This window comes from Saccoglossus kowalevskii, chromosome 11 (assembly GCF_978046115.1).
Source record: "Saccoglossus kowalevskii chromosome 11, keSacKowa6.1, whole genome shotgun sequence".
NCBI classification, from domain to species: Eukaryota; Metazoa; Hemichordata; class Enteropneusta; family Harrimaniidae; genus Saccoglossus; species Saccoglossus kowalevskii.
In genome coordinates, this window is record NC_140651.1 from 13,991,856 (window position 1) to 14,011,294 (window position 19,439).

The 19,439-nt window shown below is 36.4% G+C and overlaps 1 protein-coding gene across 1 annotated transcript in view; it reads right to left on the reverse strand.

The window, feature by feature from the left end:
• Positions 1-11,692: 11,692 nt before the first annotated feature.
• LOC102804665 (popeye domain-containing 2-like) overlaps positions 11,693-19,439 on the reverse strand; it is a 38,115-nt gene continuing 30,368 nt past the window's right edge. Inside the window, exons 4-5 of the mRNA XM_085504879.1 lie at positions 15,931-16,132; positions 11,693-14,875 (exon numbers count right to left, since the gene is read on the reverse strand). Of these exons, the coding sequence (XP_085361005.1) occupies positions 14,859-14,875; positions 15,931-16,132 (219 nt within the window). The 3' untranslated portion in view covers positions 11,693-14,858. The remainder of the gene's footprint in view (positions 14,876-15,930; positions 16,133-19,439) is intronic.

Consider the following 19,439-nt stretch of genomic DNA (forward strand, 5'->3'; position numbering starts at 1 on the left):
TTTGTATAGAAAAGCGAGCGAACCTGTAGATATTGCACCAAACATATGTATGTATCATAGTGAACTATATACTGCAAACCAGCTCATTCAGTTGTCTGACAATGCATCCACACAATTCGTCGATCTAAAAATTGTGGTTTGGAGCCTGAAACAAAAATGTCCAATTTTTAATAGTGAGGGGAAAATTGTACTCTCTACTTTGATCCTGTGAAAACTTGAACTAGTTCTGAAAAAGTTCATTTGTCAGTAAATGTGGACAAGAAAACAGTCCGTTCTTTGTAAAAGAACATTGTTTAGAACAGGGAAACTAATAAACGCGGACTTTCCCAGTAAATGCTGTGACAAAATGCTATACGAAAACTGTCTTTTACAAGAAATAAACGCCATGTGGTTGTTTTACTTCTCGGCTAACCTTCGAAAGCGGATGGTTTTGTTCAGCATTTACTAGGAAAGTACTCTTTCATAATTCCAAAATTCAAAAGTTTCTTTGTACTCAACAATAGCTATTTTACTAGATAAGGACTGTTCCAGAATTAGGTTATTCGCATATAACTCAAGTGAAAATCACAACGTTCGAATCCCCTCACTATTTAAAAATGGTACATTTTTTAACAACTGTGATCGACAAGCTGTGTGAACTCATGATCAATCCACTGAATGATCTAAGCAGATGAATTTGTGATTGAAAGCAACTGCAGTACCCACAATACACCATTTATATTTATGCAAATTAAGAGTTGGTCATTGCTTTGCGCACCTGGCAATGCTTCCAATCGCTGAATTTTTCATTATTTTTATTTGCGTTTAATCTGATAGTACGCCACACGTTTGGTAAGAATCCTTTCATTTAAAGGCTCTGAACAAAGGTATAATATCTCATAACCCTCATATTAGAGTTGTGTGCCATTAACAACAATTCGACCAGAACAGTAGATCACACGACTGGATGTTGTATAAGAGGTTGTTACCAGGATACCCGCAAAGTATGCGAGAAGAGAATACTGTAGGTGTGGGAACATCAATCGACGCGTGGCGGGGCGGTGGGATCGGCAGGTGTCAATGAGACAATGTACTTTCTGAGTCATTTTTTGTGGTGCCCTCAGGCTCATAATAACATTTTTTAACTTGGTGTAGAATGACCAGTACTGGGCGGAATCGTGGAACTTATTGGAATTTTGCTTCTATGAACGTAGTTTTAAAGAACATCCGCCTAAGCTTCTTGGAAATTTGGAAATACCCCGTATTCGCTCAACATTCGTTCTGAATTCCTTAATAAAGTAGAAGGAAAATATCCTGTGAAACACTGCTAACATTGCAGCGATATTTGGTAAACGCAGTCATATTGAATATCAGACTTTATGTTATTGTCACAAATTATTTACAAATTAAAAGGGGAAATTTATTGAAAATTTCTCACTGTAGTCAGCGTTGTTAAATTGTGATATTATCCCCCAGCTATGTCCAAAAAGTGCACAATATTGATCATTGTTTCTACAATATGATTGTGTATTCATCTTTAGTTTATATATTATGAATTACTGTACTATTTCTCGCTCAGTGTATAAAATATTTCAAGATCTGTATATATTATTCTTGATTTATTACAAAGCCTAATAACAGAATTACCATTGAAACTACGTCACCCACCCACGTTTTGCATAGTGACATCGTTATCAAGAAAAGTTACTGTTTTCGTTATTACAATTCATCGTGAAACTCAAAAGAGGCTGGAAGTCCAAATAGATCCACTCTATTCATTCCTGCGTTATTATTTTATTAATACAATGTATTATTATCTGTCAAGTGTTTCTTTTCTGTATTATTGACAAATAATTCTGCCATTTTTTGGGCAGACGCTTTTTATCTCTTTGCATTTTCTGTACATATTATTTATTTATTGATTTGTATTATTCACTTGCTAGTTTGTTTACTATAAAATTGATCACTGACCCGACTAGTTCAGTAGAACTATTCCAGTGATCCACACCACAAATTCCTTCTCTTTATTAGTAATGTAACACTGACTTGTAATTGTTTGTTTGTTTGTTTGTGGTGAAATAAATTCATTCATTATTTCATTCATATTCGCGGCGAGTGAAAAACCTTTGAATTAGTTTTCCGTTTCCCACACTTCACTGAATAATCATTTCGGCGTCGGAGGTAATCTCGTTTTGTTTTTAATGAGCTTATCAATGTAGTTTTCATACGAGTCACCGCACATCTTGTGATGAATGGCGCACATTCGTGTATCGTTTGAAGTTAAACATAGAACCAACCGTGTACAAATGAATGAGCGGAAAATAGAAGATAATTTAGTAATTACCTCAGTAAATATTTCATCTTCATCACAAAGTCACGTGTTTATTATTCTATAGTTTCTCTTTAACCGTGGCTTTTCGCCGCCATACTTACTGATTGATAGCAGAACGAAATGTAGTTAACCCGTCGGAAACTGAATTCTTTCGCGATAAGTTCTGTTGCCGTCTATCTTGCGATGACACGTTCATTGTATTATTTTTTAAATAATACTTGTTTCCTTTCTATAGAACGTTACGCCACCCGAGTGAAAATAGTTACGTCACTGCAATTGTTTTTGTAGGAATGACCCCTACCTTTGAGAGTAAGTTTTTCAACGAGACACGTATATGCCATGTTGTCACGGAGCCCCGATCAATATATTTATTTCATACTCGCCAATTATGGATTGCAAAGAGTCTGTCTTCTGTACACGACGCCGTATTTTTTCGTTTTATTTAATCACCTGGTGCTGCGGGGAACATATATTGGTTTAAACCATGCCCCTTCCTAAACTAGGTATAGCAAAGAGTTATTGCAATGCACTGAATATATTGATAGACGACTTGTGTGTAATTTTACCTACAAAAACATGGCGTTCACTTCAAAGTGCCAAATTTCTTTTTGTTATCCAAAACACGCTGTTCTTTGAAATCATCCGTATTCGAATACTTGGTTCAAAAGTACCATGCTGCCCACCTGACATATCGGATAAGGTCGTGTTTTGGAAACAAGTAATATATTTGAAGTCAACTTTTTTGAAGAAAAATCATTGGACAACGAGTGATCTTTTATTTTATTTACTGGCAAGTACCGGATATAACGAGATATGTCTGCGCCGGGAATACGGGATATGACGACATAGGTATATACTGCAAGTACAGGATATGACGACATATGTTCTTATGCCCGGTGTATACGGACAGAACACAAGAGAGTTTCTCGTAATATAGTGTTATAAACATGTTGTTCATTGTCTGAATCCTATAAAAGTTGTAGTTGGTTATGATATCGTAGTGTGCAACAATCTGATTAAAATCTGATGTAGTGTACGGGCTTTAATTATTTTGGCTATAAACTTATTTTATTTTTTTTTATTATATTTGTTTGTGCTTTTTTATTTTATTATGATTTTGATTTTGTGATTTTTTTTTAATTCCGCCCTACCTACATCTGATCCGACGCCTATGTAAGTCCCGTTCAAATCTCGCATAAGTAACAGCCAATCACAGCCCCCATTTTATACAGGCTGTCGGTTGCTTACTTTTCAGTGTATACGGGCAATCTTATATTTTGCCCACTTGAATAAACCATTAATAGAAAATTGCTAGTGTCTTTTTATTTGCAAAAGAAATTCCACAGCATTTTACAATTTGTGACATTACATTGAACATTTGTTCCACTTCCAACAAATGTGTACACTTCCAGATACATCATCGCCAGCCAAGGTTCGTTCATTCAGTCATCGCTTCAATTTTACATCACTGAGCATAATTATCTAGAATGGAAACAAAAAATAAGTAAATCATAATGATTAGAACACTGTAAATAGCTATAGTAAACAATGCAAACTGATTTTATATTGTATAACGGTCACCGGCCCACGGCATCGACGCAGAAAATTGGAGCAAACAAATATTTCCTGATCAATTGCGATGTGTTCCAAATAAAAAATATTTTATTCCAGTCCAAATCAGCTCAATGACTTTAATAAAGAGTTATTGTATAATGTACAAAATGTTGATACAATTTGATGAATATTTACAGCTTCAATACCGTAGACGATTTTGGCCCGATCGTCAACAAAACATCACCTGTCTCCAGGGCAGGCGACTAGAAAAAGACACTGGTGTTCGGTCGAACCGGTGGAAACAAAAATGTCACTCCCAGAATAACTATGCGAGATAACGATCTAAAGTCGAACCATTCGAGCCACAATATTAACATAAAAATGACTTTCGTTGCATTTGACAATGATAAACTTACCGAAAAGCCGTGTTATTCACGGTCGCTAACGTCGGTATAATCCGCCATTTTATTTGAGTGTGTTTGCCACCTGACTCTGCCCGGTGACGTCATCATGTGCGCTATCGAAGGAGGTCTGTGATTCGTTGACGAAAATCGTCGATAGTGGGTATCGTTGAAATCTCCTTACATAGGCATCCGGTCAGATGTAGGTAGGGCGTGAATTAAAAAAATCACGAAATCAAAATCAAAGTAAAATAATGAAATAAAAGGGCATTAATAACAAAAGTAATAAAAAATAAAATAAAATAAGTTTATAGCCAAAATAATTAAAGCCCGTACACTACATCAGATTTTAATCAGATTGAGTGTGCAATGTACATTCAAAACAACAAGACATTTTCGCACATGCAAAATGATGTAGACAATTTTAAATTTAGTTTAACTGTACGTTGTCTGTTGAAACCGATTATGCATGTGAATACATTTCATTTGTCACCACGCGTACAGTATGTGTGACGTAGCAAAAACAGTGTAAGTTTCAATGTTAGCATATTTTTTGATACTCGTATGATTTTGGATCAATGAAAAACACCAATAGGGTTTGTACGGGAGTGATTAGGGCTGCTATGCCAACCAGCACATTTGATGTTTATTATTAATACGGTAAATTCCCCACCGATGGAAACACATCATATGTGCGTACATCTAATAATGCTAATATCACAGAAGTGGTGCATGAATGCCATCATATGAGACAGTGTCACTATTGGTTACTTTTACAGTCAGCTACCGGTAATAGATGAAAACACCTACATGGGTTGCGGCATGTGCTGATCGTTAAATATTGAAACGGTAAAAAAAAAGTGCACTGACAGACTTTGACCAGCGTTGTCAAATGTTCACGCTTGTATAAGTTTACTAAAGAAATCGTAATATGAGCGTGCGACGTACGCTCTCAATCGTCGTCTTTTTAAATTGCAATTTGAATTAATTATTATATTTCTCCCGAGACTAAAATGACACACAACAAAGACACGTATTCTTCAGTCTTGCAACCAACTATATTCTGCTCCAATTATTCACTAATAATGTAATAATGCATGATAGTTCGTACTTGTTGACCTCGACAAGGATTGTTTCTCAGAATAGCTTAGGCGTGAGATCCATAAACATGTCGTATTTCATTATGCGTTAGCGTGAGACGACTAATTAGATATGCAAAATTGAAATGAGATACACGTCGCTTCATGTAGAAAATGGAATTTTCAGTTTCAGCTCGAAAATGTCCATTCATTATTTTGAGAAATTGAATAAATTGTATAATTTAATATTTCCTGGAGATATACTAAATTTTAAATGGCAAACGACTTCGGTTCGACTCCCATGGCCGACTGTGCACCCAACAGAGCAAAACACGTACATGCTGCCCACTTACTTAGCTTGCGACATATTCGTTTTTACCGTTGCGCGGCGCATTCTGCGTTGTGGGCAATTTGGGTTTTATTTGTTAACATCTAAAGTACCAACAGTTTATTTGCTCCATTTTTGAAAACAACACAGGCATTAAAAGCATTACATTATTGGGAAACGATATCCCATTATGTGGATATAGTATGAATATGACACTTCGATACACGTTACCTTACAATGTATATGATAATAAGGTAGAAGGCACCCCGAAGTGCAAACCCCGTCAAATATGCAGAAAAAATCACTATAGCCTTTGCTTTGTTTGATACATTTATCATACTCAAACTTCTAATTTGTTTTGTATAAGAAAGACAAAATTGAGACTTGAATAGCCAACCAGATTCACAACTCTTGCAAAATATAAGCAATTGGTATTTGTTCCCCAAATAAAACCTCCCTGAATATTTACTTAGAATCAATTTTTGTGAGTCATAATTAAACATCATTCCCGAAATTGAAGTTGCCATAGTAACCCGATCTACATCTAAATTTGAAAATCATTTCCGAAATTAACGTTTCCATGGTAACCGTACCTTTATCTGTACCAGAATTTGATGGTTTCGCCCTTATGTCAAGGACAACCCCTCTTAAACAATTTACAGCAATTTTGCAATTACTTTTTGAGCTATCCCAATGCTACTGAAAACATAACCTCCTTCACGGAGGTAATAATGTTGTTTTAGGTGCGCACGTATTTTTTCAAGCTCTAGCAATAACTATTTCACAGCTGGTAGGAAAACATTGAAGTTTATGCCACGCACAGCTACATACCCCAAAAAAGCTCGATACTGCGAAAAAGTCGAGAATTTATCGCAAGATATAAACCTCTATACATTTTCGCTGTCTGCAAAAGAACGCATGGTGGCTCATAATACTATAACAGTTTTATGAAGTCTTTGAATATTTTGCACTGTCATATATGTCCATTACATATATGTCATTACATATATGTCCACTACATATATGTCCATTACATATATGTCCATATACAGTGCATACATGTGAAAATACTGTGTGTACTCGTGAGACCATTTACTATATCATTAACGTGAAAACACGATTAGACATAGTCAACTGCGATACAGCGAAACATATATCGTAGTTAACTGTCCAGCGTAGCGTTAATGATGATTGTGATAAATTGTATATTTCACAGATGGATTAAGCTGGGTTTCACTAAATGTTTTTCTGTTGTTTCTTTGTCACCAATATACCCCTAGAATACTTCCTTGGGGTACATTTATATAAATATGCAGCCAAATAAATAACCCATATCATAAATGAAACTGAGTAATTTGGACAGAGGTAGGGGTTCGGTGGATAATGGCGGCTACTCTTATTATTTGTCCAGTGTATTACCGAAGGGGACAAAATAAGTGTTCTTCAAGTGTTTTGGCAAACCTAGGAGAGAGCTAAAGTACAGCCAAAAAATTGTATATGCAGACGAAAACCAAAAGAGAAGATTTTCTGAAGAGTGACACGAAGATGAAATATTAAAAGCTAAAAGTGTCTCGTTCATTATATTATGTCCATCCTTGCCCTGTTAACATACAATAATCGGCAGTGACGCCATGGTGAATATACCATAACTCTTGCCATGGGTATGAAAGAAATTTGGTTTTCTTCCTTTTCGTGTTAGTATATGCATAGTGCATAGTGCATAGTGTGTCTTTAAGTGAGAGAACCTATCCATATTTTTCTTTCTGCGCATGCGTAGTGCTATGCTCTTTTAATTATTATCGACGTTCAATATATGTCACTTTAATAGGCGCCTTATTAACTATGGACCAAGTTAATGGTGTTTACCAGGTAAATTATGAGTACCGTGTCAGTTGACGTCCCACATCAGTGAGCTCATTTCTTTAATTATCTGCGATCCCATACAATGTGTTACAGTCTCTAGTTGGGTTTGAATTCGCAATTTGCCAGCACCTTGCTTTTTGATCTACTTGGAATTCAATGTCAGTCATTCGGCTTTCGGACCGTCGCGCTCTGAGCGTGATCATAAATAATATGTAAACGTTATATGAACAATGGAGACATACCTCAAACAGTTGATGTATTCGCGTCGTGTATCACTCGGATATCGACCTCAACTGGGCTTGCGCCATTGTGTTTGACCCCATTCGTGCACATAGCCGAAACAAATATTCAACGGGATTTTGAAACACAAACGCTAAAATTAAAATAGTACATTTTTTTTTTATTTTGACAAACCCAAAACCAGAAACATAACTGACACACTAATGATTGTGTGGTGCCTAATTATTTTTTTACATTCTATAATTATTGATAAACATAACATAGGTTTAATCAAGTGGCCATCAATTTGATATTTGCATATTCTTATTCTCAACCCTGTGACAATCGATGCCAGTATTTGGCAGTTTAAAGCATATATCCAAGAGACGCTCCGCTGCGGTGGAGGCAATTACAATCTGAGGAAAAGGGACTTTTTAATCATTTCCAATGGTATATGTACATATGTGAGTGAGAGGGAAGCGTTAGTTTACCGTAATCGTACATGTAGGGAAGCCACCAAACCAACAACTCGTTTTGGAATAACCGTGGATTTATAAATGGCTTTACCGTATTAGCGTTATATCGTAATTACGAACAATTTGTTGTCATGGTAATGACATATACGTAATTTATAAGTGATTATATGTTTCTTGGTTTCCTAAAGTCTATTATATTGAATTATATAATTGTTAACCCATAGCAGACAATAGATTGATTTACAATTGAAGTTCACAATATTTTTGCATAAATTAGATCTCTAATTGATATTAGGAAATATAATATTTCCATCCGAGGATGTTGTCTGTATATCTGTTCCATCCACGATGATTATATGTTGGAAAAATGAATTATTTTTCTCATACTTCTTACAAATTGTGTGGCTGGGTGTGGTTCATCTGCGTAATGAACGACGAAATGCTATATAGTGATGATATTCTCTCCAAAGTCATGTTTATTTCTTATCACAACATTCCACATAATGCCAATAATGTCTATGTTGAAAATTTAAATGTACAAATAAATCAATAATAAAATAAAATTGCCACTCGCTGCTCAGCACCTGGCCTCCAACATAGACCTCCACAGTGAAATTAAAACGTGTGACGTCAGAGAATAGTCGTTATAGATAATTATCTTCTAATAGGGAGTAACCACGAGTCACTCAAAGTTACAAAGGTAGTATTTGGAAATGATTAAAGTAATGATCAGAGAAAATTAATAATATTGGAAAAATAATTGTATTCAGGGTAAGTATTTTACTCTTCTTCCTTCCGCCCATATTCGATGCGCCTTGTGATTAGGAAATATACTTAAAGGTCGACGCATTATTATTAGCACACGATAATTTACACCTTTATTCGCCAAAATATTAATTTCAACAAAAAGCAACCAAATTCAAACAGTTAAAAAAAATAATATGACCGCGGTGTTTTGAACTATAATAATGAATCCAGAAAAGGGTCTAGGCGCCATAGTGTGTGCGGTATCGCTCTACCCTTTCTTCTCATCCAATATGGCGCTGTAGGGGGGATTAATTATTGTTGAAATAACAGGACCGTAGGACACAATAATGACTGGGAAGTAGTCGATCTTTGGGAGTCGATCCTATTATGTAAGCGAATAACCCGCGGGATGTGTTACCACATAGCAACGGGAAGTGTGGAGTCCTAGTATAATTCAACTATAATACCACGAAATATAGACAAATTGAAAAGATGTGCAGCGATACGCCCAAAAGAAGAAAGACAAATGTGGCTAGTGAGTCGGGAGTTGACGACACTCATACACAAATGACACGCTTATTATGGCTAACGTGCTGATTAAAATAATCAGAATCATAATGTACTTTGTTTTATTAATAATTCTCACAAATGTGGACAAACATTGCACATTGCATATTGCAGAATCTTGTTCGCACGGTCATTGTTATCGCCTGACAACTGGGCAGCACGTCGGACCGATAGACCAATAAAAAAACGACGCGGTATCCCACAGTATTAGAAAGTGAAATCTACTAGTGTTAACTAGCAATACAGCACACATTGCAGACTACTTTGAATATTGTGAACAGTTTTCAGTCATAAATATTATACTTTTTATCTCCCCGAAATTAGGTTGTTTAATTATTCACACTTGCCTTTATGTAAAAAAAAATGATATGTCGCTTCTGAACAATTCATTATTTATGAAATCCTAAAACAAAACAACGGTGTTTACATGAAACGACGACCTTGCGCGCCGTGGTCCAACTTCGAACGAGGCTCCACGTTGCTGACGTCATCAAACAAAATATCACGTGCATCAGAGACCAACAAAATGGTATCTTGGAGCAGTGTGAACGTTTTCTTCAATAACTCCATAATGTATGATAAGATAATTTAGAAATTCTTCACAGATTTTTCTTCGAACGAGGCTACACGTCACTGACGTCATCAAACCACAAACGTATTTTGGCGCTGCGTGAACTTTGTCTTCAATGCCGCCGATAATGTATGATAGACGAATTTAGAAATATTTCACAGATTTCCCTTCTCGCTCGTTATTTGAGACACAGTTCGACTGACACGTACGTGACATGTAACACTAATTGACAAGTCGTGAAAAATTGTCAGAATACACTGGATGAACCCTAAAACGTATTAAAAGCACATACCTTATAATTGGGTCTATCCCTATGTAAGCATAATATTTAGTCACGCGATCTGCTCATTAGCGATCAATATTACTGTGAGTTGCGTTTGCTATAAGATCAATTTCTTACTAATTCATAAAAGAAATGTTGTTTTTTCATTGTCATTTAAACGAATTTATGATATTTCTGTCAAGCCGTATTTAATAGTCTAAGAAAAGTAATTAAACGAGTATAAAGCTAGGGGCAAACCATTTGTATTCAGGCGGGGGTGATAATGTACTAGTGTAGCTATCCAGTAATTTACTCGTTCCCGAAAGAGAGCCCTAATTTCAAATAGCTGCCCTGAACACATTGCCACGTGATTTAAGATTACGTACATTGCGAGGATTCCAAAACCAGCGAAACACAAGACCCAGTCAGCTATTCAACCCACGAAATCGACTAGCTTCGAATTTGGTGAATCCACGGCACGAGCTTGTGTGTCAGCACAATTATATGTCTATGACCATCTCACGCCCGTCATATATTTATAATGAAACGGCAAATTGACAAGCAACGTGCTTTTAGCTACTGGACATAAGTGAACGTGACACTGTGACAAACACTGGGAATACACTTCTAAAGAACTCACTTGTACCACCGCGGGCCATGGGAAGTAATGTAATTATGTGATGCTAAGAAATTGTAGTTGATTTAATTAAAAAAAATCCTTGATTGTGAACTCTGAACAATTAACCTTTTATTCTTGTTGAACTTAATAAGTTCATTTCTAATGACGTTTCGCCGATCCGATTTTCCCATCTTTTCATGGTTTTATTTCTCTTTCTTTGTACTCTCCTGATATACGTCATTTTAGCGTCACGTGATAGATGTAGTACGTTCATATTGCTAAACCCTAGTACGTGTATGCAATTTGGTTGTGTTATACCGGAAATGAGACCACAAGAAGTAGGTGATAGTCGCACGTTTACTAACGTATGAGGACTGTGCAGCCAGGCTGCCGAGTGTCCTCCTAATAGAGTGGGAGAAGGGTGTCGCCGTTGCTCTACTAAACCACACACACATGTAATGTCTCGTACATCCGTATAGGGTATCCGTACATCCGTATATTTTGTGCTGTATGTCCATTATTGAAACGAAATAAAAATATTGTTTAAATAAAAAAAAAAGTATAGGGTTCATACATAAACCGAGAGAGTAGTATCCTGGGGAGGGAATAGGAGGTGTACAGTACGGGGGGGGGGGGTCATCTGAAAATTTACACATCTTAACAGAAGTCAATATAACACACATTGAATATAAATATTCAGTGAAAAATCGTTTATTAAATCATTTAAAACACTTCATAACTGTAGTATATAATAGATGAAATAGTAAAATTTGTTTCGAAATACACCAGACCGTTTCAGATGTTCGGTTCAAGTGAGTCCTATGTGGAAGTCTTAGTGGGCATCACTTGCTCCAGATGATCATTACAAAGTTATGTAAGCTTGGTGCTATATTAATTGTTCTATCTCACATCTCCTCCAAATACACATTTCAAAGAAGTCGCGCCCTCTTGTGGCGAAACGCTTGTATGACGTCAGAGTGACGTAGATGGGTATAACTAACGCCGTTTTAAATGACAACTCTGTTTGTGCAGTCGATCGTCATATAGACTTCGGTAACTTTCTAGTAATCAAAACAATATGGCGTCTTGTCCACCCAAACACGTCACACATGTTCCGTTCCGAGGGCGCAAATTATATGAAAAGTGTATTTTAATCAGTCACCCGAAGCATGCAAGCCATTATGACCTAGCTCGAATACACCGATTTTTTAAAAAAAAATGACACCATTTTGCAAGTCGATGTACACATACTCAGAGAACGGTATTCATCCTTCTAAAACGCCCAGGCTTCCCAGAGACAATAAAAACGTATACATATTCATTTGTTGCCTGGGTTCTCCATTTGAAAACAGAACTTGAACATTTTTGGAGAAGAATGGGATGGGTAGTTTGTCGTCATACTAATAGAAATAAAATATTTGCAGAAACTGCATTCAATCCCGGCATCCTCCAGTTGTTCAATGGGTAACCTCTTAAATGAATATGTGTCAGTCAATTGGCCAAGTTGGTTGAAATTAAAAAAAAATCCACCAACCAGAGTCTCCGGGAACCAGGTCACCAAATGTTCAATTTATTTTTGGTATAATTAGTTGCTATCTTATAACGCCATGGTTAGTAATATAATCGTAAAATTCGGTAATACACTACCCCTACATTAATTACACTGCAGATTGTTGAACTCCACACGGATTAGTCTGTATAAAAAAAGGTTGTTATTAAAAACGTTGTAATGCTAGCACCATTTTAATATCACTTGAAGAAGTGTCTCAAATTACTGTCATTTCCTCGGGTGCTCATCAGGTTGAGCGATTAAAACACTCACAGGAAAACCGCTACAATGCAAAGTTAGCCGTACATCGATTGCATGGTTATTTTTAGAGATCAAAGTGCAGATTTTCCTGACTTAATTTGTATCCGATTCAATTGCGTTCGCCTTATTGTTTCCTCGTTGATTGTTTTATTATTTGGCGGTATTAACATTTTTTTATGGATAACTTCGAGTATTTTTTTCAGTTGCTCGTTTTTGCACATGTTCATACATACACTTGATTTTAGCTATTCGTGAACGTATTTGTTGGTATGTACTATAAATTAAAAGCGCATGCGTGACTGCGGTTTTAAAAATGCCCTAAAACAATGTTTGCATTACACAAGCGATATTCGTAGCAAAACGAAAATACTAAAAAAAATACCCAGTTATCCAAACTATATTAACACGAATATAACATGGTTTCACATTTGGCATTGGTTAGAGAGTGTCTTTGTCAAGACAAAATCAATAAAAATATCATATTTGAAAAACGCTCAATATAACTCGTCTCGTCCCGTGAAAGGAATCTATATGTGAATGTTCAGGGCAGAAAATTATTCATGAAAGAGAATTATCATATGAAATTGATGGCCAATTGAAACAGTTCTTTAACAAATTACATTTTTGCTGTTCGATCTTAAACTTGAGACCGCTTGCCGCTTCTATATTTATTTGAGATCGAAGCTTGCTACATTCAATCAATAAATTAACATTACCAGATGCCTAATAATGGGTGTATGAAATCGTACATATTTCCTACTTAGTTAGGCAGCTTCTTATGACCTCATAATTAGTTATAGTATTGCGAAATGAGATTTATCAACATTGTTGATTTCCAATTCTAGCAATTTTATGATGTTATACGGGCATGTTACTGACATGGTGAATGTGGTGTCTCTTAAACAGGATGACAATTTACGCGAAAATACCAACGAGTAGTTTATTGCAGCTCGGCACCGCGGATATCGTGGAACGACACACAACAGTGCGTAGTTGTCTGTTCCAAATCTATTATGCTGAGATCGAAAACTCAGTCTGTTAAAAATAGAATTCAATCAGCTAAGATACAATCTTTCGTACGCCGAAACTGTGACGTGTGTTGTAACGTCTACACATTTAAAACGCATTATCGCTGATATTTCGTCAACCCATGCTCCGTTATAAAGAAATTTACGACAAAAACACAGCAAAAATATTGTTAATTTGTTTGCATATCTTGAGTCTCTTTCACAAAAAGCATTGAACATTAGATCGGAAATGATAAGCGCAAATATGGGCGTGACGCGCGCGACACCGCCAAAAAGCTAGCGCCGCTCAGATTAAAGCGTGGAATTCAACTGCAATGTGAACTGTCATGTCAATTGATCCATGTTTAATTTTTTTGATCAAGCTATTTTTACTTTTACATATTTTTTTGCAAATTTCTCGCACAAAACAATGAACCTTAGTGTTGATGCAGTGATATGTCTGAATGTAAATAAAATTAGTCATTTTAAAATGCTCATGTTAGCATACAAAATTAACAAATCCCCTAATAATCTGTTAGCACCAAATCGAATCAGAAACACCAAACAAATATTGCTAATGGAATCACGATGGAAGCAATCGGCTGAACACGTATTATCCTGCCACAAGTTGAAATCATAAATCAACTGGATCTGTTTAAGTTACCTTCCTCTGACGTCAAGTTCGGTTTGTTCAAATAAAATGAGGTCTTCAGAACACATTGCAGCTACACAGATGGCGAAGCGATGAAACACAACTATCTGACATCGTGTCGTAACATTCAAATCGATTTGCTTCGCGAAAATAAATTGAATATGGATTGAATGGAAACGATTTGCACACATTGCGAAAATGACGAAAGCGAGCTGGTAACATGAATGCAAATTCGTACAGATTCCTCCTTGTCAGCTCTTCCACAGATTATACAACTTGGAACACGAAGCAACCAAACTCCATCACTTCCGTATGTAACCATGGAAACCGAATCCTGCAGGCGATAATTGCTGTATTCGTATTGCTAAGGGTGTTCAGTATTGCGCGTATTGCTATGGAGACAGTTCACCTACAGGATATACAAACATGAGGAAAAATTTTCTGTTGGTTATAAATACGATAGGAATAATCATTGTATGTGGCTAATTACTTTAAAAAAACATATATGCGCTAAGCCACCTCGTGTGTGTTCGCCAAAGGTGCTCGATCATCGTGAAAGCGTTCCTCAAACAAAGCGGGATTTTCTTGATAAGCTGAAAGATATAATTACATTTAAAAAAAATAAAAAAAATGGAGAAAGGCAACACAAATATTTCAAAGCGTGCTGAGAAAAATAAAACATGCCATGCCCGAGTCAAGATGCAAACAAAATGCTGGAGGGAAGGGATATGAGCAAATGAGAATCAATAACTAAGGCACATCATTCTCCTCATGTTTGATATTGAAGTTGTAGGCTTTAACTGTATTTTTTGAGTAAATAAACAACCAATAAACAAATATGCCCAAATAAGGTGATATCACGAATATGCCTCATTTGGTTCGTTGAAAGAAACTTTCTTTTTGTTTCAAATACATACACAAATATAAGGCAGCGTGTTAGTGCAAAATATGTCCCGACTACTGAACACTTTTGAACAGTGACCAAGGGATGCTACAGCTACTGTATATCGATTCAAACACTAAGTACACTGTCGCTAATGTACGCTTGACATGTAAGTACACGGTAACAAGACCGTTATGTGGGGGCCGTGGGAATAAAGAACATACCATAGCATGAAAGCAAGCATAAGATGTTCAGTTCGAACATTTGACCTTTACAGATGAGTGCTAGTATTGTACAGTAACCAGTTACCAACAGCAACCGACACACATTCTACATTAGCGTCACTGTACTACAGGCAGAGGGCATGCAGATATTCGACTTTATGGTGTCCTAGATATGACAACTAAAGGTGGAGGATGGACAAGAGGCATGCTATGGTGTGACGACTCCATACCACCTACCCTCGTAGTCCCTCACAGGATCGTAACTCGTCCCATAATTTGGAAGCCCAACACCGCATGCACCTCTAATACCCGCAGCTAAATGTCCCTTTAAGTCGTAATTAGGAGGCGGTTGTTTACCGGCACTTGGGAGACGAATGTCAGGCCTGGAGCCTTTTCTTGTGATATTCCTCTCGGTCAACAGGTACAGCTTCTTGGTGATGTCCTTGCCAATCAGGTTTGAGAAGACAGTTCCCAGGTATTCATCCTCTTTGAGCAGGATCTGGAGGTTCCTTCGTGTCCATGACATGAATCGGCAGTAGGTGGTTGCAGTCAGGGTTACCTATTCAACAAATATAATTGTTATCGAAAGAATTGTTGTAAACTTACATTTTGAATGAATTATCAAAGCGTGACTGAAACAACATTTTCTGGTCTCTAAAACACGTTTAATTAAACCAAGTGAGAGATGTATATCCCCTAAAATGTGGCATTGGTTCATGAACTTATATATAAATACCATGAAGAATTCAGATCAGAAAAAATCCTGTTTAATTTTAATTCAATATGGCTGCCCAATCACGTGACTTATTATTTTTGTTCTCAAACTTGAAAGGTGTCAATCGTCCAAGCCATTGTGTAGACGAGTTTTTTTAACAGTTTTGCAGTGTCTCAAAACAACAGATAGTCACACAGACAATAGTCACGTGACCTTCAAAGTCTGCAATGCCTTTATATATTGTACATAAGGTGATTAAATAATCACGTTTTGTTTTAATTTCAATTCAGTCTGACATTTTTCAAAATATTTTATCAGATTTTCTCAATTTGTGCATGATATTTTCACACAAGACATCTTTCATTCATACTAAGGGAAGACTTTATACCGATGAATTAGGTGACCATTTTTGATAGCGTTTGGAGTAGAATTAGTGAAGTTATTTTGCACACATTATCATTCATTAACGTCGACGACAACGACAGACATTTTTCCATTAATATACCTTTCCCTTTCATCTTTGATAATACGGGCAAGGTATATATATTACACAATTCCAAATTTGCATGGGATAACTGAACTGTGCATTCAACAAGTTCCATTCCAGTTCAATTACATAAGCAAACTGTATGCTTGTTCCTCCACAGCTTGCACAGTCACCAATTCGCTTTGATGAATATTTTAGTCACTATAGTTAGACTAACTACACAGTACCTGCATCAGAGAAGAACTAATTATAACGTTTCTGCAACTGAATAGCACCTCACGTGAAGATAGAAGGGTAATTACATTGAAAGATCCGAGTCACAAGTGTTGTCGACACAGTAATATGCTTACGTAATAGCCACGAATAGAATAACCACCACCCCCCCTACCGAGAGTGTATCTGATACGACCCGTACTACGCCCGACATTGTGCATGTGTGTCTGATTATTTTTTGGTCATTAATCTGTAATGATGCTTGTCAGCGCGAGACTGAGTCTCCTGTCACAATGACGCAAACGCATTCATATTGTATTGAGCAGTTACAAAAGTTTGATTTATGGTCGTGGTCGTGACAGGTCACATGAGTTAGACAGTGTAATGAATGCTCGGCTCACCACGGCAAAGCCATGTGATTACACCGGGGACATTGTTCAGCCCTCGATATCAATTTGATTCGAGTCAGTCCTCGTTACAGAATGTGCCACAAGTTATAGCATATAGATGACAGCATTAATTTATTCGATACGCCAAATTAATATACATGTACGCACGCATTCAAGGTGAAGAATCGACAAAACCATTGACGTGCATGTTATATTAGTCTTGATATCATTCCCAGATCCAGATGAACCACAGAAGTGATGCATGTTTAGCAGCAGAGAGCGAGAAGACCGAAATGTTAAAGGTGTACAAGCCATTAAAATGACATCGATTATTCATGCCTGCGGTACATACACGGACTGCATCTGCGAATTGCAAATATGAATCTATCTTACGTAGAGGCCGCTGAATCAATAAAGTACATACAACCTTTATTGTATTAATGATATGCACCCAATAGCTGAGAGGATGTATCTACAATCAGTGGCGGACTAGAAAAGGGACCACATGACATCTACTTTGCATATTAATCAGCAATTGAAGTGATGCTAATTTGTTTCTCATTAAAGCTATTAGGTCGACCCTATTAATTGCTATATTATCCGAAGCATGCCGATATGCGCATGCGTGGAACGAAAATGCTTGTTAATTACAACACATATGCGGCTTCTGTTTTCACCGCGTATGATGCCAGCCGCGTGGGAATATGTTTGTCATGAACGTTGAGGAAGATGTCTTGCTCAAGCAAACAATCAATCAAGCATATGATTTCAGAGAACATACCTTGCTGTCGTTCTGATGGAATTAAAATTACTCGAATTTGTGGAAATCTCCCTCTAGTCAACGTTGAGAATGTACATTGCGTTTTTTTTTTTTTTTTTTTTTTTTGCTAAGTTAAAGTAATAAATAACTGAACAAATACTTGGCAGCCATCAACTTTGATGATACTGGGTTAATTGCAATATAATGAGATATTATATTATATTCGAACAATATAACTTTCGAAATCAAAATAAACACAGAGGAATTACGAGTTACTTCTCAAGGTTACTCAACAGCTATTATTTTCCAGATCTCTTCTGTAGGGCATTGTATAAAGCTTGTGTCAAGGTGGTGCTTTGGGGAAATTTGATATGAAGTGTATGTCACAGAGGATTTTCATATCAAGTTGCTTCTAACAGGCTGATCATATGTATTTGACAATGGGACTGCAGGCTACGGGATAGTGTGTATCATTGAATATGGTTATACTCTATAAACACGTGTAGACTTCAAGGTTAAAGTCGCAAAGTGTAAGAGATCTGAATAGAAATTCATAGTTAAAATATCGCATATATTGTCAAACAATTTTACTACAACTGTGGCATATAAATCTTCTCTCCGAGAATTATTTATTTTATAAAAATGTGTGCAAAATAGTTTGAAACTTAACAAACTCGTCTGTACTTGCTATTAGTATATACTACGGCCATTATATGTGGGAGTCTCTAGCGCCCATAAAATTATAGCTTGTTAATTACATATTTTAGAAGGTTATCGTAAGATCATGTATTAATTTTAATGTATATTGATTTGATACAAACTTATCATGCAAAGCTCCACACTCAGGGCTAAAAAAAAATAAGATTTTAGATCCACGTATGCTACTGCCGTCGAAATGGACTCGTTTTTGTAAATGTCGTCGATCATATCAAGCTACTACAGTTAAAAAAGTCGTGCGACCTAAGAAGACGTATACTAACATTAAACGAACGCATCTACTATCACAATGCCGTTCATTGTTGTCATAAAACCAAGTACAATGAAGATTTTATATTCCAAAATTTCCGAATTTGCATGGGATAACTGAACTGTGTATTTAACCAGTTCCATCGTTGTACCACGATACACAACAATTGAACATAAAATTAAAATATATTCCTGCATAATTAATCAGTAAACTAATAATGACACAAATTCCTGTGAACGGTGATATACATGTATGCTATACCATAGTATCCATCAGCGCTGGGTCACATTTTTGAACTTTCAAGCAATTTGAATTTTTCCATGTAGAATTGATTA